Source organism: Bos indicus x Bos taurus, chromosome 1, assembly GCF_003369695.1.
Source record: "Bos indicus x Bos taurus breed Angus x Brahman F1 hybrid chromosome 1, Bos_hybrid_MaternalHap_v2.0, whole genome shotgun sequence".
NCBI classification, from domain to species: Eukaryota; Metazoa; Chordata; class Mammalia; order Artiodactyla; family Bovidae; genus Bos; species Bos indicus x Bos taurus.
In genome coordinates, this window is record NC_040076.1 from 66,188,255 (window position 1) to 66,214,354 (window position 26,100).

General features: G+C 39.4%; 1 protein-coding gene across 1 annotated transcript in view; it reads left to right on the forward strand.

Moving 5' to 3' along the window:
* Window positions 1–24,352, forward strand: part of LOC113886584 (solute carrier family 15 member 2-like) — a 66,641-nt gene extending 42,289 nt beyond the window's left edge. The window contains 16 exon segments of the mRNA XM_027532965.1: window positions 5,324–5,406; window positions 5,820–5,906; window positions 6,077–6,166; window positions 6,256–6,300; window positions 7,754–7,786; window positions 8,502–8,590; window positions 9,915–9,996; window positions 10,569–10,703; window positions 11,653–11,817; window positions 11,969–12,015; window positions 13,853–13,963; window positions 17,324–17,420; window positions 20,362–20,508; window positions 23,155–23,259; window positions 23,590–23,712; window positions 23,714–24,352. Of these exon segments, the coding sequence (XP_027388766.1) occupies window positions 5,324–5,406; window positions 5,820–5,906; window positions 6,077–6,166; window positions 6,256–6,300; window positions 7,754–7,786; window positions 8,502–8,590; window positions 9,915–9,996; window positions 10,569–10,703; window positions 11,653–11,817; window positions 11,969–12,015; window positions 13,853–13,963; window positions 17,324–17,420; window positions 20,362–20,508; window positions 23,155–23,259; window positions 23,590–23,712; window positions 23,714–23,767 (1,493 nt within the window). The 3' untranslated portion in view covers window positions 23,768–24,352.
* Window positions 24,353–26,100: the final 1,748 nt, after the last annotated feature.

Genomic DNA, 26,100 nt, shown 5'->3' on the forward strand with positions numbered 1-26,100 from the left:
CTGAAATCAGACTGATTATATTCTTTGCAGCCAAAGATGGAGAAACTCTATACAGTCAGCAAAAACAAGACCGGGAGCTGACTATGTTTCAGATCACGAACTCCTTATTGCCAAATTCAGACTTAAATGGAGGAAAGTAGGGAAAACCACTAAACCATTCAGGTATGACCTAAATCAAATCCCTAACAATTATACAGTAGAAGTGAGAAATACTTAAGGAACTAGATCTGATAGACAGAGTGCCTGAAGAACTATGGACGGAGGTTTGTGACATTGTACAGGAGACAGGGAGCAAGACTATCCCCAAGGGAAAAAAATGCAAAAAAGCAAAATGGCTGTCTGGGGAGGCCTTACAAATAGCTGTGAAAAGAAGCGAAGCAAAAAACAAAGAAGAAAAAGAAAGATATACCCATTTTAATACAGAGTTCCAAAGAATAGCAAGGAGAGATAAGAAAGCCTTCCTCAGTGACCAGTGCAAACAAATAGGGGAAAACAATAGGCTGGGAAAGACTAGAGATCTCTTCAAGAAAATTAGAGATACCAAAAGAACATTTCATGCAAAGATGGGCTCGATAAAGGACAGAAATGGTATGGACCTAACAGAAGCAGAAGATATTAAGAAGAGGTGGCAAGAATATACAGAAGAACTGTACAAAAAAGATCTTCACAACCCAGATAATCATGATGATGTGATCACTCACCTAGAGCCAGACATCCTGGAATGTGAAGTCAAGTGGGCCTTAGAAAGCATCACTATGAACAAAGCTAGTGGAGGTGATGGAATTCCAGTTGAGCTATTTCAAATCCTAAAAGATGATACTGTGAAAGTGCTGCATTCAATGTGCCAGCAAATTTGGAAAACTCAGCAGTGGCCACAGGACTGGAAAAGGTCAGTTTTCATTCCAGTCCCAAAGAAAGGCAATGCCAAAGAATCCTCAAACTACCATACAACTGCACTCATCTCACACGCTAGTAAAGTAATGCTCAAAATTCTCCAAGCCAGGCTTCAGCCATACATGAACCATGAACTTCCAGATGTTCATGCTGGTTTTAGAAAAGGCAGAGGAACCAGAGATCAAATTGCCAACATCCGCTGGATCATCGAAAAAGCAAGAGAGTTCCAGAAAAACATTTATTTCTGCTTTGTTGACTATGCAAAAGCCTTTGACTGTGTGGATCACAATAAACTGAAAATTCTGAAAGAGATGGGAATACCAGACCACCTGACCTGCCTCTTGAGAAATCTGTATGCAGATCAGGAAGCAACAGTTAGAACTAGACAGGGAACAACAGACTGGTTCCAAATAGGAAAAGGAGTACGTCAAGGCTGTATATTGTCACTCTGCTTATTTAACTTCTATGCAGAGTACATCATGAGAAACGCTGGGCTGGAAGAAGCACAAGCTGGAATCAAGATTGCCAGGACAAATATCTATAACCTCAGGTATGCAGATGACACCACCCTTATGACAGAAAGTGAAGAGGAACTAAAAAGCCTCTTGATGAAAGTGAAAGTGGAGAGTGAAAAAGTTGGCTTAAAGCTCAACATTCAGAAAACTAAGATCATGGCATCCGGTCCCATCACTTCATGGGAAATAGATGGGGAAACAGTGGAAACAGTGTCAGACTTTATTTTTCTGGGCTCCAAAATCACTACAGATGGTGACTGCAGCCATGAAATTAAAAGACGCTTACTCCTTGGAAGAAAAGTTATGACCAACCTAGATAGCATATTCAAAAGCAGAGACATTACTTTGCCAACAAAGGTCCGTCTAGTCAAGGCTATGGTTTTTCCAGCGGTCATGTATGGATGTGAGAGTTGGACTGTGAAGAAAGCTGAGTGCCGAAGAATTGATGCTTTTGAACTGTGGTGTTGGAGAAGACTCTTGAGAGTCCCTTGGACTGCAAGGAGATCCAACCAGGCCATTCTGAAGGAGATCAGCCCTGGGATTTCTTTGGAAGGAATGATGCTAAAGCTGAAACTCCAGTACTTTGGCCACCTCATGTGAAGAGTTGACTCTATGGAAAAGACTCTGATGCTGGGAAGGATTGGGGGCAGGGGGAGAAGGGGACGACAGAGGATGAGATGGCTGGATGGCATCACTGACTCAATGGATGTGAGTCTGAGTGAACTCCAGGAGTTGGTGATGGACAGGGAGGCCTGGCGTGCTGTGATTCATGGGGTCCCAAAGAGTCGGACACGACTGAGTGACTGAACTGAACTGAACTGAGACAGTAAGGATAGAACCCTGAGGAACCCAGGTATTTAAAAGACAAGCAAATGAGCTAGGCACTATAAACAGGTCATAGTAATTGTTTCACAAGAAATTTTGTCGTCCTGGTAAAGATACAGAAAAGTGAACAATTAAATTTTCTTCACTTGATAAATGCAGAAATAAACATATCTAAAAGGAGGTACAGCAAAGGTATGAGTAACTATTCAAATAAAGATTCACTAAAGAACAGTTGGGGAAGGGCTGTCCAGGTAGGGAAAAAACTGTTAAGAACCACTGTGATTTCAATAATGCCAGAATCAAATGTCTAGGGGACAACCTCTGACATAAATCTTTGGAATAATGTTTCAAATTTGTATGTGAATGAGTCTTAATGTAGTGAAAATTTAATATTGATTATTTTCTCCAGTATATAGATTGTCAAGTCTTTATATGTTTATATTATTCATATTAAATGAGATTATTCAGTATTAAGCATACCTTTATACAAGTCAGCCTTTACTTATAAGTTGTTGTATTTCCTTTACAACAAAAATGTGTTGAGTGAAATTTTGTGTTTGAACTAGGTAAAGGGTTAATAAAAAAAAAAGATAAGCAAAGAGGAAAAACCCATAAATAATACTGGAAAAAAATGGCCAAAATGATAGTAGTTTTGCCTTGGATAACAAGATTTCAAGAAGGGAATCATTCAGAATAACAAATGTTACTGACTGGGAAAGCAAGATAATGCTTTCCCAGCTTTAATGTCTATTAAATATAGGGACACAAAGATCATTGATTTGATGATATCAGTTATGATAGATTGGTGGAGATTCAAGACTAATTAAAGCAGATTGGGAAGTGAATAGAGGGATGAAAGGGAAGATGGTAAGTATTTATAACTGAAAGTGACATGAAGTCAGGAGAGGATGTTGAGAATGCTTGAATATTATTAGAAACACTCCAGTGAAGAAAGATGCTGAAGATGTAAGATGAGACAGCGTAAGCAGTATAAAAGCACATATGGCACAACTACCTTTACACAGGAGGAAGAACATCACCTTCACCTAACTGAGAGGAAAGAATAGATGTGCTTACAGAAACTCATAGATGTGGTGGCAAGAAGCTGAGGAGTTTACATTTGAAGCCTTCCATTTTGTTTGTGAAGTAAGAGGCAACAGTGTCCGCTCATGGGAGGAGATGGTAAAGAAACTCAAGGTCCCTATTTACCTTCTGTAGTTAAGTGGTCTTGAAATTTAAGGGTAACCCTGTCAAGGTCTCTTTTTATCACTCCATTGTCACTTTTAGACCAGAATTCCTGAGAATTTCAGCCCCTTTTTAGGATCATTCTTAGTTTCAAGAGCAGTCTACTTCCTGTCCATAAACTTCCACTTGTCTAGATACCTCTTTATCTGCAGACATGTCTCACAGGATTAGAATTCTTTCTCGTAACTATTTTTTCTATCAACAATAAGAAGACTGTGGTAGGTAAAGCATACTATTTGGGGAAGTTTGGTGAAACTGAGAGGATGAATAAAGTAAAAGTGGTAGAGTGAATCTGACTGAGATGACTGGAGAAATTTAAAAGCTGAGATAGAGAAAAGTAAAGTGATTCAGGCCTTCTAGATGTAAGGACATTGGAAATTGCTACTGGTCACTGAGGAAGGCATCTTTGATAGAGTAGCTGCTAGAGAGGCATCTTGCTGGAGCTGGGAAATCCATTCAGGAGGAAAGTACATTGGAGATGGTACCATGGTGGAGGTTTCCCACAGATTTTACTTAAAATTGACAAACATGAACAAAATTATTTTTTTATAATTGTAAAAGTAATTTCTTATTTTGGCAATTTGGAAAATAAAGGAGAAATTAAGAAAATTTAATTCATCTAAAGATAGCTTTGGAGATGTGATTAAAGATGAGGGTTAAAGGAAACAGAATGAGTTCAAGAGCAGAAATAAAACAGAATTGTTAGTAGGAATGACGAACAGTGGTTAGAGGACAGAGTACCAAATGGTGAGTAATGAGGGAAAAGCAGGAAGTGGGAAGTTGAGAGGAGCTCCATTGCAGACAGGGTCACGTCTTTTATATCTTTATTCTCTGTAGTATCCAGCAAAGGGCTTATCCAGTGGCTCACTGGTAAAGAATCCACCTATAATGTAGGAGATATAGGTTGGATCCCTGGGTTGAAAAGATCCCATGGAGGAGGAAGTGGCAACCCACTCCGGTATTCTTGCCTGAGAAATCTTGGACAGAGGAGCCTGGTGGGCTACAGTCCGTGGAGTCACAAATGAGTCAGACTGACTGACTAAACAACAAAATGTCCAGCAAAGTATATGATGCAAGAATGAATGACTGACATGCTTTATGTTGGTTAAGAGTATAAATTTTTGAGGCAACAGGCCTAAGGTCAAAAATGCAGTTTCTGGCACTTCACAGTTGTAAAATTTTGTAGAAATTGCTTGACTTCTTTAATCCTTGATTTTTTTCATGTGTAAAAGCTTTTTCAGGTTAAATCAGTACTATTATGTAAAATGCTTAACACTTTACATATAATAATAAACCTTCAAGAGATTGTTAATGATAATAATACCCATCAGGATAATAATGAATTTGGGAAGGCCTTCCATATCAGGAGTTTGGGTTTATTAGATAGGTCTTGGAAACAACATTTTAATTTGGCAGCAGATTAGAAGGAGGAGAAGCAAACAGGGATTGAAAAACTAGTTGGTGGCCATTTTGAAAATTCGGGGTAGAAGTTGTGAGGTTCAAAATGAGTCATAGTCCTGGTGATGCAGAGAAGGGACAGGCAGGAAACACACTCAAAAGAGAGGGTTGGTAAAAGCTGGTAGTGTATCAGATGTAGAGATGGAGAAGAACAGTGTAAATTCAGAGGTGACTTTCATTTCTCTGATTACAGGAAAGTCTACACATTGACCATTTTATTTTTCTCTTGCTCCCATAGTTTTTATGACTCCAAAGTCAGGGAGCATCAGTCAGTTTCCACCCTTTATGAGATGTGTCAATCATTCCTACATTTCAGCAGTGTGTCCTTAGTGTTGACAACTCAATGTGCTAAATGAGAAGCTAAGAACTTTGTTCATCTACTGCAGTTGTGTTTGCAATGGGAAGTAAACTATACAGAAAATCACCTCCTGAAGGAAACATACTGAATCAAGTGGTCAAATGTATCTGGGTAAGTTCATGACTTGTTTGCCTGCCTTTTTCAATCACAAGAAAAGAAATGCTGTTCTGAGCCTATAGGCCTTTAAACATGGCTATACACTTTTCTCAATGACCTCTGCGCTGCTTCTGTGACTTTTAGAAAGTGGGATTGATCAAACATCACTCGATGCCTCTATTTAACCTTTAAGCTAAAAATAATATAATCATTTTTAAAAACTGGCAAAAGTTTTCTGAAATGTAGTTATATATGTTGAAATTATATTTCAAATATTCTGAAATTCAATGTGTGATGAAATCAAAAGGTTAGATTAAGTCACTCAAGAGTATGTGTGTCTAAGGGGAAGATAAAGTGAAATGGAAAAGGCAGGGGATGGGTTTTTTGTTTGCTTTTTCCTCTCTTCTGATATCTATGCTCTGCCCTAGTTTGCCATTTCCAGCCGTTTCAAGAACCATTCTGGGGACAATCCCAAGCGAGAACACTGGCTGGACTGGGCAGCTGAGAAATACCCAGTAAGTTGAACTGCAGAAACATCTGATGCCTCCATAGAGTTTTTCTTAATAACCAAACTGATTCTCTCCTACTGTATTTGACCTCTTCTCTTACTGTTCTGGGCCATTTCTACTAAGCAAGAAATTCTTAACTGCCAATTCAGCCTATTCCTTCTTCCTCCTCTTTGCAGAAGCAGCTCATTATGGATGTGAAGGCACTGACCAGGGTACTGTTCCTTTATATCCCATTGCCCATGTTCTGGGCGCTTTTGGATCAGCAGGTAAGAATAGTTCTTTTGAAAACTACCTCTTCCAGCCCCTTCTCTTTCAAAGGAAAGGGATTTCCTCTAATAGCATCTGTTTGCTGTAGGGCTCACGATGGACCTTGCAAGCCACCAGAATGAATGGGAATTTGGTGAGTAGAAGACATTTTTTTCCCAAAGTCTATCATTTTCTTTTTAATCCACACTAAGGAAAATTTTCTTTATGTTTTTGCCTGAAAACTGACATAAAATTGTAAAAGAGATGCCTTTAGCATGAAGATACTGAGTGAGTAGACAAAGTAAAGAGAGTCTGGAAATAAAAGACAGAATCTTATCTTTAGAAATCAGAAATGTAAGGATGGAAAGGTTTCAGTGTATACAGGAAGCATTGAGAGGATAGCAAATGAAGTGATAAAGCCTGGCCATGGATATTTTATCTAAGCCTGACCAGGGCACAGCAGGTTTGATTGCTGCTACAACACAACTAGTTGGACAATAAAGAAGGCTGAGTGACAAAGAATTGATGCTTTCAAATTGTGGTGCTGGAGATTCTTGAGAGGCCCTTGGGTTGCAAGGAGATCAAATCAATCAATTCTTAAAGGAAATCAACCCTGAATATTCATTGGAAGGACTGTTGCTGAAGCTGAAGCTCCAATACTTTGCCCATTTGATACAAAGAACCAACTTCTTGGAAAAGACCCTGGTGCTGGGAAAGTCTGAACGCAAAAGAAGAGAATGGGGCAGAGGATGAAATGGTTAGATAGCATCACCAACCCAATAGACATGAATTTGAGCAAACTCTGGGAGACAGAGATCAGAGGAGCTTGGCATGCTGCTGTCCACTAGGTGGCAGAGTTGGACACAACTTAGCAACTGAGCAATAAGAACACAACACAATTGACCCACCTCAGGCAGGGCTCACAACAGAGGATCCAGAGGTGGATATTTTGTACATAGATACAGAAATAGTGGGAAAATTTTAAACATAATTTAAAAATTTTCTAATTTCCATACACTGACAAACTCTTCCCTCATTTGTTCCCACTGTCTAGATTATTGTCTGTTCTCCTGCCATCTCAGTTATGAAGAGGGTGGAGAGGTATAACGCCAGGGTTTTATCAGCCGGCCTGTTTGAAGCTTCCCTAATATAATTTCACCTTTACCCCTCCTCTGACTGTCCAGGACTTACCTGGTTGTCTTTTTTTTTGACCCTCTGGAGAACAACTTTAGAAACACTCTATCAATGAGAGACGTCACCTAACCATCATACCTTTTTGTCCTTCACATTATTACCGCCTATGACTGCAGTTAATGGGATTAATAAAAACACACTAACTCTAGTCTCTTTCAAGTTAAAGAAAGCATAGCTCACAGAAAATAAGATTCTCCCTTATGCCCATCTGCCTTCAGAAGCCATAGCCTAAAGCCATCTCTAGCCTATTCCCCCACACACCCTTATGAGGATAATAGTGGTCCTGAACAAAAGACCTGATGGATATTATGTTATGCTTCTCACCTGCTAATTATCAATATTGTTGATTTTGTTGATTAGACTTTGTTTGTCTTTAGGCCATTATCTTAATGTGATTTGTTATCATGTTTCAGGGTTTTTTTGTGCTTCAGCCTGACCAGATACAGGTAAGAGACTTCTCTATATTCCCAGGTACTTATTTCTTCCCTCATCTATAACTCAACATGTAGTAGGAGGATTACCAACCATAATTTGATGTTTTTTTCCTTGTATGCTGAGGAGGGCTAAACATAGGGATGAAAATATTCTTAAGCCCTACACTTCTCTTCTACATTCTCTGTTAGTAAGTAGCTCCCACTCAACTCCAGGGAGACTGAGTTTTGAGCTCACAAGGAAAGTATAAACACTGGATTTATTTCCATGTCAAGTATCATGGCAATATTGTCAAATAAAGTGTACAACTTAGTTGTGTAAGCAACAAATTCAGAGTCTCTGCTTCTTGGTGACTCCTGGTTATTTTTAACTGCTTCTTCAACAATCCCAATTCTTCTTTCTTTCCTTCCTTTCTCCTGACTATGACATTTTCCTCTTAGCTGTGGAACTGGGGGAGATAAATGAAATGGGAGGGAAGAGCTCCCAATCAATTGATAGAAATAGGTTTAGAGTGAAACTCGTTCCTTGGGATATTTGGAAGCTAATGTGCTATGCAGGGGAAATAGAGTCTTGGGTGTAAAGGGACTGAAAGATGTGGAGTCATTCTGTACATCGTTGATGAAAGTGTGTTTGGATGTGAGAGAGTGTGCACACATGTGAATGAGAGCACATGCTCACACTCATCATAGAAAAACACTTGGAACTAATCTTTTTACCATGGCATTACAGGTGCTAAGTCCCTTTTTGATTGTTATTTTCATCCCACTGTTTGACCTTGTCATTTATCGTCTGGTCTCCAAGTGTGGCATTAACTTCACGTAAGTGCTCACCATCCCTTTGTTGCTCCAGCCTGACTCAATATTTGTCCAGTTTGATAACGAGTCACTATCGTTTCTGTGATGATTTGTTTTATCACTTTTCTGCCTCTGTTTATCCATGATAAATTAAATGCCTATTAATGCCAGAGAACAGGGCTTCCCTGATGGCTCAGCAGGTAAAGAGTCTGCCTGCATGCAGGAGATACAGGAGCTGTGGGTTCGATTCCTGGGTCAAGAAGATCCCCTGGAGAAGGAAATGGCAACTCACTCCAGTAGTTCTTGCCTGAAAAATCCCATGGCGGGCTATAGTCCATGGGGTTGCAAGGAGTCAGACGTGACTGAGTGACTAAGCACAACCACAATACTGGAGAACAGGAATTAGATCTAATTAATACTTCTCACAGAGAGTCCAATCCATTACTGCAGACTTACATACATGATGTTGAAGAATTAGGGCTATACTTTATGAAAAGTCAAAAATATACGAGATTAGGCTCCAAAACCAACTTGTTGCTTTGTTCTTGAAAGTTGCCTCTTCAAAGAAGTCCGAAGCCTTTGATGAAAACTAATCCCCTTAAATCTCCTACTGTCCCTATGAAACAAATGAGGGACCTCAGAAGAGGACAGAATTATCCCTAATTACTGCTTTCCCCCATTCTAAATAGAAGTGTTATTCTTTGGAAAGTTTGACAGAGGAGGATCTTAAGTCTTCTATATTTTCTGATTTAGTAGCAATTTCCTTTTGATAGCCATTACCATATTCAAATGACCTTTTGTCATTTACTCATTCATTGAGCAGTTTATTGAGTTCAGTACCAAGTGCTACAGAAATGTAGAAGCACAAATCTTGCTCCTTACGAATTTACTTTTTAGTAAAGGAGCTAGAAAATATGCAAGGTTAATTATTGGAAATGATGAATTATGTTAAGTGCTCTAAGAATGGAAGCAAAGTGCCAGGGAAATGCAGAGATGGAAGAGACTGGCTAGGGTCAAGAAAGTCTTCTGAAGAAGAGGAAAAGAAGGTAATAATATACAGTGACAGGTATATGGTAAATGTTCCATGAATCTGGTTATATTACTATTATTTTTGTAATTATGACATAGTGGATAGAAAAACAATCATAAACAAAGAGGGAAAAATTGGCGTGTTACAAAGAACAGTTCAGTGTGACTCAAGTAAAGGTAGAAAGGAGGATATATGAAGGGGAGTACTAGGAAATACTTTGAAAGTAATTGAGAACAAATTAAGTAAGCTTAGGAAGTTTAGATTTTATTCTTTAGAGTCTGCAGTTTAGGTATGACTGCCTCTCTGTTTCCTCTTCAGATTGCTTAGGAAAATGGCTGTTGGTATGATCCTAGCATGCCTGGGCTTTGCAGTTGCTGCTGCTGTAGAGATAAAAATTAATGTGAGTACAGTAAATCTTAAGCTCCATGAGGGCAGGATGAAATCTGTTTTGTTCATTTCTCTGACTTGTTCAATCTTGATTCACTGGGCCCTACCACAGTAGCTGTTTTTAAAAAGGTGCATATTAGGTGTTTGTGGTAAATGAGTAGATACAGAGGTAGAGCAGCAGTGCAAAATGAAGCCCACCTCCCACCTAAGTGATGTAGAGTACATTGTCTAGGAATTTCCAAACACCAGTATACAAGATATAGAACCATTTCTTTCATACCTTACCAGACATTTAAATATATTTTGGCAGATTGAGTAGCCACTATTGGGAAGTGATGTACGGGGCCACAACTGAGTCGAAAAGCATGGAGTTTGTTACCTGGCATCAGTGCTTGCTACACTGAGCTGGAATTTCCTCCTCCAAACTGCCTTTAGAGCCTTCAAAGCCAAATGCTCTTTAGAGATAGAAAACTGTGTCCTCTTGACTAGATAAACTTGGCTATCGAAATAGGACTGAAGTATGTGTTCTCACTGTATTTGAAGGGTTATTTTCTAGTATTTCTAATGCATGTTCTCTCTCCTAAGGAAATGGCCACATGCCAGCCAAATTCCCAAGAGATTTTCCTACAAGTCTTGAATCTGGCAGATGATGAGATCAAAGTAACAGTGCAGGGTGACGAAAATAATACTCTGTTGGCAGAGTCCATCAAATCCTTTCAGGTGATGTATGGACATGAGTGAATTAGAAACACATTCAGATTATGTGCCAAAGCAGCAGCATATACAGTGCTTTGTTTACAGCATGCACCTATGAAGGCAAAGTGCCCCAGTCCAGCTCCTGGTTCTGCCACTCCCTAACTGTAAGACCCCGAAGAAGTTATTTTATCTATAAGTCTCAATTTTAGCATCTGTAAAATGGCAATACTTTTTATGTCATAAACTGTATAAGAATAAATATTATATATAAAGTGTTTAGCATAGTGTCTGGAACATTGTAAGCTCTCAGTAGGTTGTAATTTGTATTATTATTTCAAACTGCCTCCTAACACACACCCTGTTGAAGAGTTTGGCTTACATATTTTCACTTCTATACTATACATATTCTGAAATATTCATTTAAAAATATTTTAAATAATAAAAGTAATATACATTTACTGTTGAAAACTGGGGACTGTGTCAAAAGACCAAAAAATCACCTATAAATCCATCACACAGAGATAACCATAGTTAGCTTTAGCGTGTTTTTAATAAATGAGTAAACAAACTACTTTAAAAGTCTTGAAACACTATATGCTGTATTGACCTTGATTTTTTCCTTAGCACGATTGTCATTAAAAGGATTTTCCAATGTCCTCAGATAAACTTTGAGAATGTGAATTGAATAGATACATAATATTCTATTCTATGGATATATCATTGTTTAGTAAAATATTTTCTTAATAGGCATTTAATTTTTTATTATTATACATATTTCTATAATGAATATCCTTACTCATAAATCTTCATTCATGCCTCTAATTACTCCTATAGTATATTCCTAGAAATGGAATTATGAAGTTAAAGGGTAACGTTGAAAGTATCTGATGAGGTCACCTGCCCTGGGTTACTATGAGACTGCCGTGTTCAAGGTGGGGAGGAAGGTGAATGTGACAGGCTCTTTATTCTGCAGAATATGCCACACTATTCCAAACTCCACCTGAAGACAAAAAGCCAGAATTTCCACTTTCAACTGAAATATCACAATGTGTCTGTCTACACTGAGCATTCTGTGGAGGATAAAGTGTGGTACACTCTGATCATTCGAGAAGATGGGGAAAGTATTTCTAGCATGATAGTAAGTTGAAGAATGGCCTAGTTTCTAATTATCTTAGAGTATGAAGACTGATTCATCAATATCTTACCAAGGATATATCTGATGATCAAATTTTATGATTATCAGTTCCCTCTAGTCACCTGTAACTGATTTTTACTTCCCTCTATTGTAGGTGAAGGATGAAGAAAACAAAACAACTGATGGGATGACAGCCATGAGGTTTGGATGTCAAGGAGACCCAGGCCTCTCTGTTCTCTTGAATCTGGGGTCTCTTCTGAGCTTTGGGGCTTCACATAAAAAAGCTTCACATTCTGCTTGTCTCGTACTAGGATTCTCTCTCCTAGAATATCAGGAGCATTGGTGTCAGAACACATTTCCCAGGGAAGCAAGAGGCATAGATTCAAAACCAAGTCTTTTGGCTTGCTTTTTCATGTGGTACTCAAAGATGACCCTATGTCTATGAATGCCCTCTGTGTTCTGCCACATAAATTGCTTCTGCTGCATATTATCCACTTATCTGGCTCTTAAGAAAATAATTGAGTACTCTTCTCTCTGTGATCACCAGAGAGAAATTTAGAAGTAAGCAAATAATCCTCCCTTCATTCCTGGTAGTTGAACATCTTTTATAGTACTGTGTTTTTAAAGTAAAGTTTAAAATAAACATATACAAGCATCATGGTTTAGTAAAGGTAACATACCGGGATTCAAAAGGCTTGGTTTTGAATCTAGATAAAGCTGAATGTCTTGTTAGGCACCATGGGACAGTTACAGAGATGGAGCCCTGAAGAGGTCACCTGCTCACTGGGGCAGGAATCTGACATGATATAGATGCATGTGTCTATGGCCATCAAGATTAGATGGTTGCTGTAGAGAACAGCATTTTAGAGGAGAACTTTTAACGAAAAGTTGAAAGTCACTGAAGGCTGGAACAGTCATATTAATCTGCTTTTACATATGCTTCAGGGAGAAGGCAATGGCAACCCACTCCAGCACTCTTGCCTGGAAAATCTCATGGACGGAGGAGCCTGGTAGGCTGCAGTCCATGGGGTCGCGAAGAGTCAGACATGACTGAGCAACTTCACTTTCAGTTTTCACTTCCATGCATTGGAGAAGGAAATGGTAACCCACTCCAATGTTCTTGCCTGGAGAATCCCAGGGACAGGGGAGCCTGGTGGGCTGCCATCTATGGGGTCGTACAGAGTTGGACACGACTGAAGCGACTTAGCAGCAGCAGCACATATGCTTCAGAAAAAGTAAACAGATCCAAATAAGTCATACAACAGTGAGGCCAAGACTTCCCTGAGTCAAAGAGCAATGGGAACCTCCAGAAAGGATGAAATGAAGCAATTTCTGGGTTGGTGCAGGATGATTGAAAGCCCAGGAATCAACATCAAGGGTTTTAGAGGGAACTGCCCTTCTAATCCCATGGGCCAGGGACTAACACAAATGCTGCCGAAAACCCAAACTGAGGGACCAATTTAGGGGCTCAGGTTCAAAAGACTAAAAAAGTGGTTCTGGAAGTGTTCAAGTTTGTCTGAAGACTCAAAACAATGAAAGCTCAACCTGCTGTGAGCTGGAGTCTGAGTTTTGCATAAAGCAATCAGACTTCATTTATAAGAGGATGAAGTATCAGTTTTATATAAATACTAGTATGTATATATATATATACATAATTATTTTTCTTATGGAGTCTCAATTGATGAATTCCATCATTAGAAAAGGGAGAGAAATTGGTTGCACCAGTGGTGAGTTGAGGAGATTCAGACTGCTGTGAGTGATCACAATAGTGTTATCCTAGCCGAGATCAGGTAAGAGTGTAGCAGACAAAAAGCTAACACCCAAGAAAAGAAAAAGATAGGGACAGCTAAGACTACTAATTACTTATGTGTGAGTTCATTTATTCATTCAGTTTACAATATATATCATGTACCTTTTAGGTACCAGCCTCTGTTCTAGGCACTGGGCATACAGCAATAAACAAAACAGAAAAGGCCCCTGCCCATTTATCAGGTGGGAGATTTTGTCTGATCTCTAACAATGTCTCTATTATCCTTAGGTTTGTTAACACTTTGCATGAAGAAGTCAATGTCTCCCTGGGTACAGATACATCCCTCATTGTTGATGAAGACTATGGTGTGTCTGCTTACAGAACTGTGCAAAGAGGAGAGTAAGAGAACTACCCTGTGGACATTTTACTTTTATCAACAACTGATTTTTAAATACTTTCTTTGTGTATAGGTGGACAGATTAGGTATATCTCAGCTAATTGTAAATATACACATACTCCTGCTCGGTTTCAGCCTTTGCCTCCTTTCCTCAGTCTCTTGTTTTTCTGCGCAGATATACTGAAATTATGCTTTCTGTGAAGGCCATCAGTTCAGTTCAGTCGTTCAGTCGTGTCCGACTCTTTGCGACCCCATGAATCGCAGCACGCCAGGCCTCCCTGTCCATCACCAATTCCTGGAGTTCACTCAAACTCACGTCCATCAAGTCAGTGATGCCATCCAGCCATCTCATTCTCTGTCGTCCCCTTCTCCTTCTGCCCCCAATCCCTCCCAGCATCAGAGTCTTTCCCGATGAGTCAACTCTTCACATGAGGTGGCCAAAGTACCGGAGTTTCAGCTTTAGCATCATTCCTTCCAAAGAAATCCCAGGGCTAATCTCCTTCAGAATGGACTGGTTGGATCTCCTTGCAGTCCAAGGGACTCTCAAGAGTCTTCTCCAACACCACAGTTCAAAAGCATCAATTCTTCGGCACCCAGCCTTCTTCACAGTCCAACTCTCACAACCATACACGATCACTGGAAAAACCATAGCCTTGACTAGACGAACCTTTGTTGGCAAAGTAATGTCTCTGCTTTTGAATATGCTATCTAGGTTGGTCATAACTTTTCTTCCAAGGAGTAAGCGTCTTTTAATTTCGTGGCTGCAGTCACCATCTGCAGTGATTTTGGAGCCCAGAAAAATAAAGTCTGACACTGTTTCCACTGTTTCCCCATCTATTTCCCATGAAGTGGTGGGACCGGATGCCATGATCTTCATTTTCTGAATGTTGAGCTTTAAGCCAACTTTTTCACTCTCCACTTTCACTTTCATCTTCATCAAGAGGGTTTTTAGTTCCTCTTCACTTTCTGCCATAAGGGTGGTGTCATCTGCATATCTGAGGTTATTGATATTTCTCCTGGCAATCTTGATTCCAGTTTGTGCTTCTTCCAGTCCAGCGTTTCTCATGATGTACACTGCATAGAAGTTAAATAAGCAGGGTGACAATATACAGCCTTGACGAACTTCTTTTCCTATTTGGAACCAGTCTGTTGTTCCATGTCCAGTTCTAACTATTGCTTCCTGACCTGCATACAGACTTCTCAAGAGGCAGGTCAGGTGGTCTGGTATTCCCATCTCCTTCAGAATTTTCCACAGTTTATTGTGATCCACACAGTCAAAGGCTTTTGCATAGTCAATAAAGCAGAAATAGATGTTTTTCTGGAACTCTCTTGCTTTTTCGATGATACAGCGGATGTTGGCAATTTGATCTCTGGTTCCTCTGCCTTTTCTAAAACCAGCTTGAACATCAGGAAGTTCACGGTTCACGTATTGCTGAAGCCTGGCTTGGAGAATTTTGAGCATTACTTTCCTAGCGTGTGAGATGAGTGCAATTGTGCGGTAGTTTGAGCATTCTTTGGCATTGCCTTTGTTTGGGATTGGAATGAAAACTGACCTTTTCCAGTTCTGTGGCCACTGCTGAGTTTTCCAAATGTGCTGGCATATTGAGTGCAGCACTTTCACAACATCATCTTTCAGGATTTGAAATAGCTCAACTGGAATTCCATCACCTCCACTAGCTTTGTTCGTAGTGATGTTTCTAAGGCCCACTTGACTTCACATTCCAGGATGTCTGGGCTCTAGGTCAGTGATCACACCATCATGATTATCTGGGTCGTGAAGATCTTTTTTGCACGGTTCTTCTGTGTATTCTTCCCACCTCTTCTTAATATCTTCTGCTTCTGTTAGGTCCATACCATTTGTGTCCTTTATCAAGCCCATCTTTGCATGAAATGTTCCCTTGGTATCTCTAATTTTCTTGAAGAGATCTCTAGTCTTTCCCATTCTGTTGTTTTCCTCTATTTCTTTGCATTGATCGCTGAGGAAGGCTTTATCTCTTCTTGCTGTTCTTTGGACTCTGCATTCAGATGCTTATATCTTTCCTTTTCTCCTTTGCTTTTCACTTTTCTTCTTTTCACAGATATTTGTAAGGCCTCCCCAGACAGCCATTTTGCTTTTTTGCATTTCTTTTCTATGGGGATGGTCTTGATCCCTGTCTCCTGTACAATGTCATGAACCTCATTCCATATCATCAGGCACTCTATCTATCAGATCTAGGCCCTTAAATCTATTTCTCACTTCCACTGTATACTCATAAGGGATTTGATTTAGGTCATACCTGAATGGTCTAGTGGTTTTCCCTACTTTCTTCAATTTCAGTCTGAATTTGGCAATAAGGAATTCATGGTCTGAGCCACAGTCAGCTCCTGGTCTTGTTTTTGCTGACTGTATAGAGCTTCTCCATCTTTGGCTGCAAAGAATATAATCAGTCTGATTTCAGTGTTGACCATCTGGTGATGTCCATGTGTAGAGTCTTGTCTTGTGTTGTTGGAAGAGGGTGTTTGCTATAACCAGTGCATTTTCTTGGCAAAACTCTATTAGTCTTTGCCCTCTTCATTTCGTATTCCAAGGCCAAATTTGCCTGTTACTCCAGGTGTTTCTTGACTTCCTACTTTTGCATTCCAGTCCCCTATAATGAAAAGGACATCTTTTTTGGGTGTTAGTTCTAAAGGTCTTGTAGGTCTTCACAGAACCGTTCAACTTCAGCTTCTTCAGCATTACTGGTTGGGGCATAGACGTGGATTACTGTGATATTGAATGGCTTGCCTTGGAAACGAACAGAGATCATTCTGTCGTTTTTGAGATTGCATCCAAGTACTGCATTTTGGACTCTTTTGGAGTAACCATGATGGCTACTCCATTTCTTCTGAGGGATTCCTGCCTCAGTGAAGGCCATACTGAATACCTAACAAGACCATCTCCCGGAGGTTTGCCAGTTTATCTTTGGCTCCCACTCCTACCCTTTGGTAATTCCTATGAACACCTTGTTACTTTGAGCTTATCCTTTCAGATTCACTGTTTTATCCTATTCCACTAATTCATAATACTCAGAAAAGAAAAATTCATAAGACTTAGATGAGAAGACTTAGAGTCTGAAGTTCCCAATGGAAGGCAATTTGTGCATTTTGCATTCAGGTTTAAGGTTAAAAAAGCATACCAAACAGGCAGTGAAATCTCAGATCAGGCATAGAAAAGAAGTTGGTATGAAAATAATTCACTCTGAGACTCCTTTCCTCAAAGAGAAAGGGTAGCTTTGCTGCTTGATTCGCCATTAATAGAGAGACGAAATCACTCCTTCCACCAGAAATGGAAGTGCTTTTCTAAACTGTAATGTTTCTTCTAATCTAAATTTGTCCTGTTCCAGATATCCTGTGGTGCATTGTAGAACAAAAAATGAGGATTTTTCACTGAATTTGGGTCTACTAGACTTTGGTGCAGCTTATCTGTTTGTTATTACAAATGTAAGTAGCTCATGACCATTCTCACTCTATTCTTCCATTTATCTGTATCTATATCTATGTAATTATACCATATCTAAATTTATATATAATCTATATCTATCTGTATCTTACTCTATGGCAAGACAGCATCACATACTTATGATGGCTTATGGTGAACAATGTCAGATTCGTGATCTCTGAAGAAGATTTAGCTTCAGGACCAGGGACCAGGCTTGATCACTCAAGAGCTTTAGTGTAGCAGAGATTTATTAAAGTGAAAAAGGGACAGAGAAAGCTTCTGACATAGACATCAGAAGGGGGATGAAGAGTGCCCCCCTTGCTAATCTTAGCAAGGAAGCTATATATTTTTTCAATTGGTTATTACAGTAAATCAAAAGAATGTCTCAAGGTTGTAAAGGTCTTACCAGACCCACTTCTGCAATTTACATTTTAAAATAATGGGATTAGAACTAACAACAGAAAGATCTACCAGACCCACTCCCATAATATACATTTTAAAATGACAGAATTAGTCAGAAGGTTCTCAAGGAGAAACAGGTCCTCAAGCAGGATACATTGTTGTTACAGAGTTTAAGCAAAAACATATCCTTGAGCAACATGAGTTGTTTTGTAGTGCAATCATCAGCCCTGGGCTTAAAGAAAAAAAAAGGTGGGGTGGGGGAGGTTGTCCTTTTCTCCTCCTTGAGAACTCCAGACCCCTATTTCCTCCTTGAGAGACCCAGACCCCTTTCTCCTCCTTGGGGACCCTGGACTTCTTATCAACCTACCTAGGAATTGACTCTCTCACTTATTTCTAGTGTAGGATGATAGCTTCTATAGTGACTTTAAAAAACTCCTAAGATCTTACTAGAGGACATAAAAGAACACTGGCAAGAGGCCCAAGGTCTTGGGGAATGGTAGACATAATTTACCTTGAGTCATTGCTGTGAGGTGACATGGTCTGCTCCAGTCTCATTATGGCACCAAGAAAACAAAAATTATTTTGGTCTTCTTGATTGACTCCACATGTGGTTTCCCTAGCTCCTAGAAAACTTATCTGCTAGCGTATCACACGGAGAAGGCAATGGCACCCCACTCCAGTACTCTTGCCTGGAAAATCCCATGGATGGAGGAGCCTGGTAGGCTGCAGTCCATGGGGTCGCTAGAGTCAGACACAACTGAGCGACTTCACTTTCACTTTTCACTTTCATGCATTGGAGAAGGAAATGGCAACCCACTCCAGTGTTCTTGCCTGGAGAATCCCAGGGATGGGGGAGCCTGGTGGGCTGCCGTCTATGGGGTCACACAGAGTTGGACACGACTGAAGCGACTTAGCAGTAGCATATGACAGTCTGAAATACCAAGACTGGTGGCAAATGTCAATCTCTACACAAAGGTAGCTGCTGCCAAGTCGCTTCAGTCGTGTCTGACTCTGTGCGACTCCATGGACTGCAGCCTACCAGGCTCCTCCATCCATGGGATTTTCCGGGCAACAGTACTGGAGTGGGGTGCCATTGCCTTCTCCCACAAAGGTAGCTATGGTCCCTCAAAAGCAATTGTGTCAGCAATTAGGCATGATACCTCTGAATTTTAATTCTGATGTCAACCTTGATTCCAATTTTAATTCATGACTTTTGACATTGTATTAAATATAAAAAGAGGACCATGAATAAGAAAAAGATGAAAATTTCTCAAAGTGTGATGAGAATCATCTATAAAGTTTTATTAATTTTGATTAGTTTAGCATGATATCTTTAGTATTCCATTTTTATTATAGTTTATTGAAATATAATTCATATCATACATTTCACCCACTTAAAGTATATAATGGTTTTAAATGTAAAGGTAACATTTAATATATATTGTATATTCAATACACACAGAATATATTTTTAATAATATATATTCTGTGGTTTTTAATAAATTCAGAGTTGTATGATTTTAGAACATTTTCCTCATTCCAAAAAGAAGCCACATACTCATTAGCAGTCACTCAACATTTCCTCCCAAACTCCCCAGTTCTAAACAACCACTTGTCTACTTTCTGACTCTGCTATTATTAGTCTCATGATATATCCAGATATTATACCTACTATCTAATAACATTTACCTAATAACTTGGTTTTACTCCAAGGAAAATATATAATTTCAAAAATTCCATTTTATTTATTATAATAAATATTACTAAATACAATCTATATACAAGAAAACCAACTCAGCTAAAAACCTTCATATAGTGAAAGTAATTTTTAAAAAAAGATTGTAGAATCATGTATATTTGGTAACATTAATAACAAAATATTGACCCTGAAAAGATTCTTTTTGACTGAAATTTTATAGGAAAATTTCATCTTTTTGACAAAATTTTTATGTTTGAGTTTAAAAATAATGGCCAGTAAATAAGATACAAAGTAGTAGATGGTATTTGATATGGATTTTAAAAAATTGATCAAGAAAATCTTCATTGTAAGAGTTACCAAGAAAATAATTTCTGATACTATTCTGATAAAAGTAATTTTAGTAAAATAAATATTTAAATGGAAATGTGAGAAATATTTTAATTGTACTTACATAAAAAATTGAACAAAGAATTAAACTTTTTTAAGTATATGCTTTTCTAAAAATTCATTGTTTATATAATTCAGATGCCATTTTACATTTAAAATGTTAGCCAGAATCAAAATACCCAGTAGGTAAAAATGATGGGATACTATAGTATCAAATAGTCTGCCATTTAAGGTCTCTGTAATAATGGTATCTGATTGACTGAAGCCAGCCAAGTGAGTGGTGCTACCAAAAGGAATTTCAAAAACCTGAAACTGTGTAGAAATTGCTCAGTTTCTTCATGGTACCACAAGAATGACAATACAATGAGGAGATGGATACAAGACCATAAATGCCATAGGCCAGGAATATTTACTTGAGACTCCTCACAAGCCCATTTCTTGTTTCCCTCACTAAGAGAACCAGTCAGGGTCCTCAGGCCTGGAAGATGGAATACATCCCAGCCAACAAAATGTCTGTCGCATGGCAGCTACCACAATATGCCCTTGTTACAGCTGGGGAGGTCATATTCTCTGTCACAGGACTTGAGTTTTCTTATTCTCAGGTAGGTTTGTTTTTTTTTTTAATATAAATTTATTTATTTTAATTGGAGGTTGATTACTTTACAATATTGTATTGGTTTTGCCATACATCAACATGAATCCGCCACGGGTGTACACATGTTCCCCATCCTGAACCCCCCTCCCTCTTCCCTCCCTGTACCATCCCCCTGGGTCGTCGCAGTGAACCAGCCCCAAGCATCCAGTATTATGCATTGAAACTTGACTGGCAATTCGTTTCATATATATTATACATGTTTCAATGTCATTCTCCCAAATCATCCCACCCTCTCCCTCTCCCACAGAGTCCAAAAGACTGTTCTATACATCTGTGTCTCTTTTGCTGTCTCCCATACAGGGTTATCATTACCATCTTTCTAAATTCCATATATATGCATTAGTATACTGTATTGGTGTTTTTCTTTCTGGCTTACTTCACTCTGTATAATAGGCTCCAGTTTCATCCACCTCATTAGAACTGATTCAAATGTACTCTTTTTAATGGCTGCATATACTCCATTGTGTATATGTACCACAGCTTTCTTATCCATTCATCTGCTGATGGACATCTAGGTTGCTTCCATGTCCTGACTATTATAAACAGTGCTGTGATGAACATTGGGGTACACGTGTCTCTTTCAATTCTGGTTCCTCGGTGTGTATGCCCAGCAGTGGGATTGCTGGGTCATAAGGCAGTTCTACTTCCAGTTTTTTAAGGAATCTCCACACTGTTCTCCATAGTGGCTGTACTAGTTTGCATTCCCACCAACATGTAAGAGGGTTCCCTTTTCTCCACACCCTCTCCAGCATTTATTGCTTGTAGACTTTTGGACGGAGAAGGCAATGACACCCCACTCCAGTACTTTTGCCTAGAAAATTCCATGGACAGAGGAGCCTGGTAGGCTGCAGTCCCTGGGGTCGCTAGAGTCGGACACGACTGAGCGACTTCACTTTCACTTTTCACTTTCATGCATTGGAGAAGGAAATGGCAACCCACTCCAGTGTTCTTGCCTGGAGAATCCCAGGGATGGGGAAGCCTGGTGGGCTGCCGTCTATGGGGTCGCACAGAGTCGGACATGACTGAAGCGGCTTAGCAGCAGCAGCAGACTTTTGGATCGCAGCCATTCTGACTGGTGTGAAATGATACCTCATTGTGGTTTTGATTTGCATTTCTCTGATAATGAGTGATGTTGAGCATCTTTTCATGTGTTTGTTAGCCATCTGTATGTCTTTGGAGAAATGTCTATTTAGTTCTTTAGCCCATTTTTTGATTGGGTCGTTTATTTTTCTGGAATTGAGCTGTAGGAGTTGCTTGTATATTTTTGAGATTAGTTGTTTGTCAGTTGCTTCATTGGCTATTATTTTCTCCCATTCTGAAGGCTGTCTTTTCACCTTGCTTATAGTTTCCTTTGTTGTGCAGAAGCTTTTAAGTTTAATTAGGTCCCATTTGTTTATTTTTGTTTTTATTTCCATTACTCTGGGAGGTGGGTCATAGAGGATCCTGCTGTGATGTATGTCGGAGAGTGTTTTGCCTATGTTCTCCTCTAGGAGTTTTACAGTTTCTGGTCTTACGTTTAGATCTTTAATCCATTTTGAGTTTATTTTTGTGTATGGTGTTAGAAAGTGTTCTAGTTTCATTCTTTTACAAGTGGTTGACCAGTTTTCCCAGCACCACTTGTTAAAGAGATTGTCTTTAATCCATTGTATATTCTTGCCTCCTTTGTCAAAGATAAGGTGTCCATAGGTGCGTGGATTTATCTCTGGGCTTTCTATTTTATTCCATTGATCTATATGTCTGTCTTTGTGCCAGTACCATACTGTCTCGATGACTGTGGCTTTGTAGTAGAGCCTGAAGTCAGGCAGGTTGATTCCTCCAGTTCCATTCTTCTTTCTCAAGATTGCTTTGGCTATTCGAGGTTTTTTGTATTTCCATAGAGTCAATGCAATCCCTATCAAGCTACCAATGGTATTTTTCACAGCGCTAGAGCAAATAATTTCACAATTTGTATGGAAATACAAAAAACCTCAGGTAGGTTTTTGCGAGTGGAAAGTGGAGGTGGAGCTACTGCTCAGAGGATGGAGTTTTAATCCTGACACTGTCTTGGTCATGTGACCGTGGCCAAGACCTCCATTATTTGGGGCCTTAGCTTCCTTATGATCTTAAGCAGAGAATCAGCTTGACCTCCAGGAACATGGCAGGCTGGATCCATGCTGTTTGGGATCCAGAAAGGGATACTTAAACATGAAGAAATAAGGACTGTGGAATCAAACTGCCCATGTTTAAATTTTGGCTGCATACCTATTGTGTAACCTTCAGCAGTGAATTTTCAGCTCTCTAAAGCTATTTTTATGTGTAAAATAAGAATAGTAATAGAACTTTTCCCTTAGGGTTATAATGAAGTTTATATGATATAATAAATTAAAATATTCAGTTAAGAGTGCCATCTTGTTGTTACTATGAACATTATTACCTGAATCATTTTACTATGTTCAATTACTATAAACATATTCCCTGAATCAATGTGAATGCTGAACTTAGAGGGGGAAGTTCAAATCTGGAAGTTTGGGTGGGAGACCTTTTCTGGATAGATGCTTGGTACAAGAGGGTGGTGTAGACAGTTTCTTTACTCACAGATTTGTGTCCTCTCTAGGCTCCCTCTAGCATGAAGTCTGTACTCCAGGCGGCCTGGTTGTTGACTATAGCATTTGGGAATATCATCGTGATTATTGTGGCACAGTTCAGTGGCCTGGCCCAGGTATGTACTAAGAGAAGCAGGAGCACGTGTCTACCCAAGGATTTTCCTCCATCTTCCTCTGCTGCCCTTCCCCCACCCCTCTGGTTTGCCACATTCCCCACTCAGCCCTCTGTCTTAAACATAGACTTTGCCATGAAAATAGGCATGTAAGCTGCAATAATGGCCACCATAGGCCCATGTGAGGAGAGGCCACTTAGTCCTGTCTTTTCCTACCAAAGCTGTTCCAAAACTGGTGACCCTGGGTCAGTCTGCTCTTCAGTCTTCATCTTAGAAAGATCAGTTTAGTATCAGGTTTTCCATATTTTCTCTTATATGTATTTCTTCCTACAGTGGGCCGAATTCATTTTCTTTTCCTGCCTCATGCTGGTGGTCTGCCTGATCTTCTCCATCATGGGATACTACTATGTTCCTTTAAAGCCAGAGGATGTTCAGGGGTCAGCAAATAAGCAGACCCCCCCAAATCCAAGGAAATATGATCAACCTGGAAACCAAGAAGACAAGGCTCTAATGGTTCCCTAGACTCTGCCCAGACCCCAGTTCCTGCCTCTGGTCTTGGCCATCACCATCTTCAAGCATTTTTTACTGCAACTTGGTTGGAAGAGAGAAGTAGCATCACAATGAACTGATCTCCTTCACTTTTCTCTGATGATAGAGGCAATTCTAGGACTGGGTTTTTCAGTACATTAAAGCAAGGTCCCTGAGACTTTATGTCTTCCTATATGTCACTGAACTCAGTAAACCTTATGTGGTTTTGCTGCAGCTAGCCTGGCATCTCCAAAAACACAAATGTATAATTGAGATTGATCTTTGTGGTTATCAAAGTTCTGTATGAATTCTTTTACCTGCCATTTAGAGCAGATGACCCCACCTTTTGAAGTGCTGATTTAGGGCCAAATTTCAGAATAACAGAGAAATGGTATTTTCAAATGTCTTCATTAACAGTGTATTTGTTGTTTATAAGGACTTCAAGAATTGGTATGTCTGGTGTGATCTCATCCAGGGCCTGACTTGTCAGCTATTCAGGCTCACTAAGACTGTAGTAAATTTTTCAGTACAAATAATAAAAGACAAAATGATATTTTATTAACACACAGGATAAGATATATCTTTCTGATAATTACAGTATTTTATCTACTAATCAAAAAACCCCTTTCTCAGTATTGATAGGTCCTTGGAAACCAAATTAAAGACAGTAAACATGGTTCTGCAAAACAGCAAAGTATAAACTGTAGAAGTCCTGATGAACAATTCTTGTACAGTATACGCTTTTCTTAGGGACTATAATGTTTTAACTCTAGATTATGCCCACCTGTGGACAACTGTATAGACACTAATTATCATTTTCCAACCCTCATTTTCAATGTTGTTGGCCCACCTTTTTCTTATTATATTATCTTATTCATTGCTGCTGCTGCTAAGTCGCTTTAGTCGTGTTCGACTCTGTGCAACCCCATAGACGGCAGCGCACCAGGCTCCCCCGTCCCTGGGATTCGCCAAGCAAGAACACTGGAGCGGGTTGCCATTTCCTTGTCCAATGCATGAAAGTGAAAAGTGAAAGTGAAGTCGCTCAGTCATGTCCAACCCTCAGCGACCCCATGGACTGCAGCCCACCAGGCTCCTCCGTCCATAGGATTTTCCATGCAAGAGTACTGGAGTGGGTTGCCATTGTCTTCTCTGTATTTATTGCTACAAATATTTAATAATAACAGTATTTTTTATGAAAACAACTTCCTTTCTTACTGGTATTTCCTTCAGCTTCAAAGTAGTGGATCTGTTTTGATATTTTTTCCTGTTTTACTTTCCCCCCAAATTTTAAATGCCCTATTTATTAAAAAAAAAAAAAAAAGTTAATACTCTAGTAAACCCAGTACTCTAGGTTTGAGCTTCTAAAATGGTAGTGCTCAATGTGGGACACGGTCCCATATCAGGATTCTAAGAAAATCTGGAGTTGAAGGAAGAAGTGATAGAATATGACAGGGTTTTATTTGTTTGTTGCTGTGTTGGTGGAAAAAGTTGAGAAATAATACCTTGCACACAGTGAATGACTCAGTGGACAGACATGGGAATATAATGACTTCTGGGGGAAAGTATTGCTGGGGGAAAAGTTCAGAATAACTGTCCTAGAAAGTCTCATTTCCATTGGTTTTGCTCCGTTATTCTCATCTAGAACTGTTTTGAATCAGTCTCACATTGTAAACATAACAAGAAAAGTTGCTCCATTTTCCCAAGCTTTCATACTCTGGTCCTGGTTACCAAGTTTTCAGAAGTGCCGAAGTGACAGCAACACTATCCAGTTTCCACAGATAACCTTTTTAAAATGATGTATGTCTATCTATTCATTTACTTGACTGGCTGGGTCTGAGTTGGCACTTGGGATCTTCATTGTGGCAATCTGGCTCTTGGTCATGGCATGAGGAATTTAGTTCCCTGACTAGGGATTGAGCCCAGGCCCCCTGGATTGGGAGTGTGTTGTCTTAATTGCTGGACCACCAGGCAAGTCCCTCCTCAAATATCTTGATGTGAACCTGACTTTTCTTCTTCAGAAAATACTCTGTCCCCATTTCAGCAGCTTTAACTCCATCTGTTCTATGAACTACTGTCTCAGAGATATTAACAGTGCTAATAGTTTCTTCAGACAAATTATTTTTATTACATCCTCTTAACACCTGATATTAAAGATTCTGAGAAATCTTTCAGCAAAAACATAAGACTCTTTGTTGAGCCTCATAAGTTATAGTGACTTGGGAAAAACTGGCAGACAATTCTTTATGTTGAACTAAAAGCTTTCTTTATGAAACTGCCTACCATGGTTCTTTCCTTTATGGCTAATTAGAATAAGCA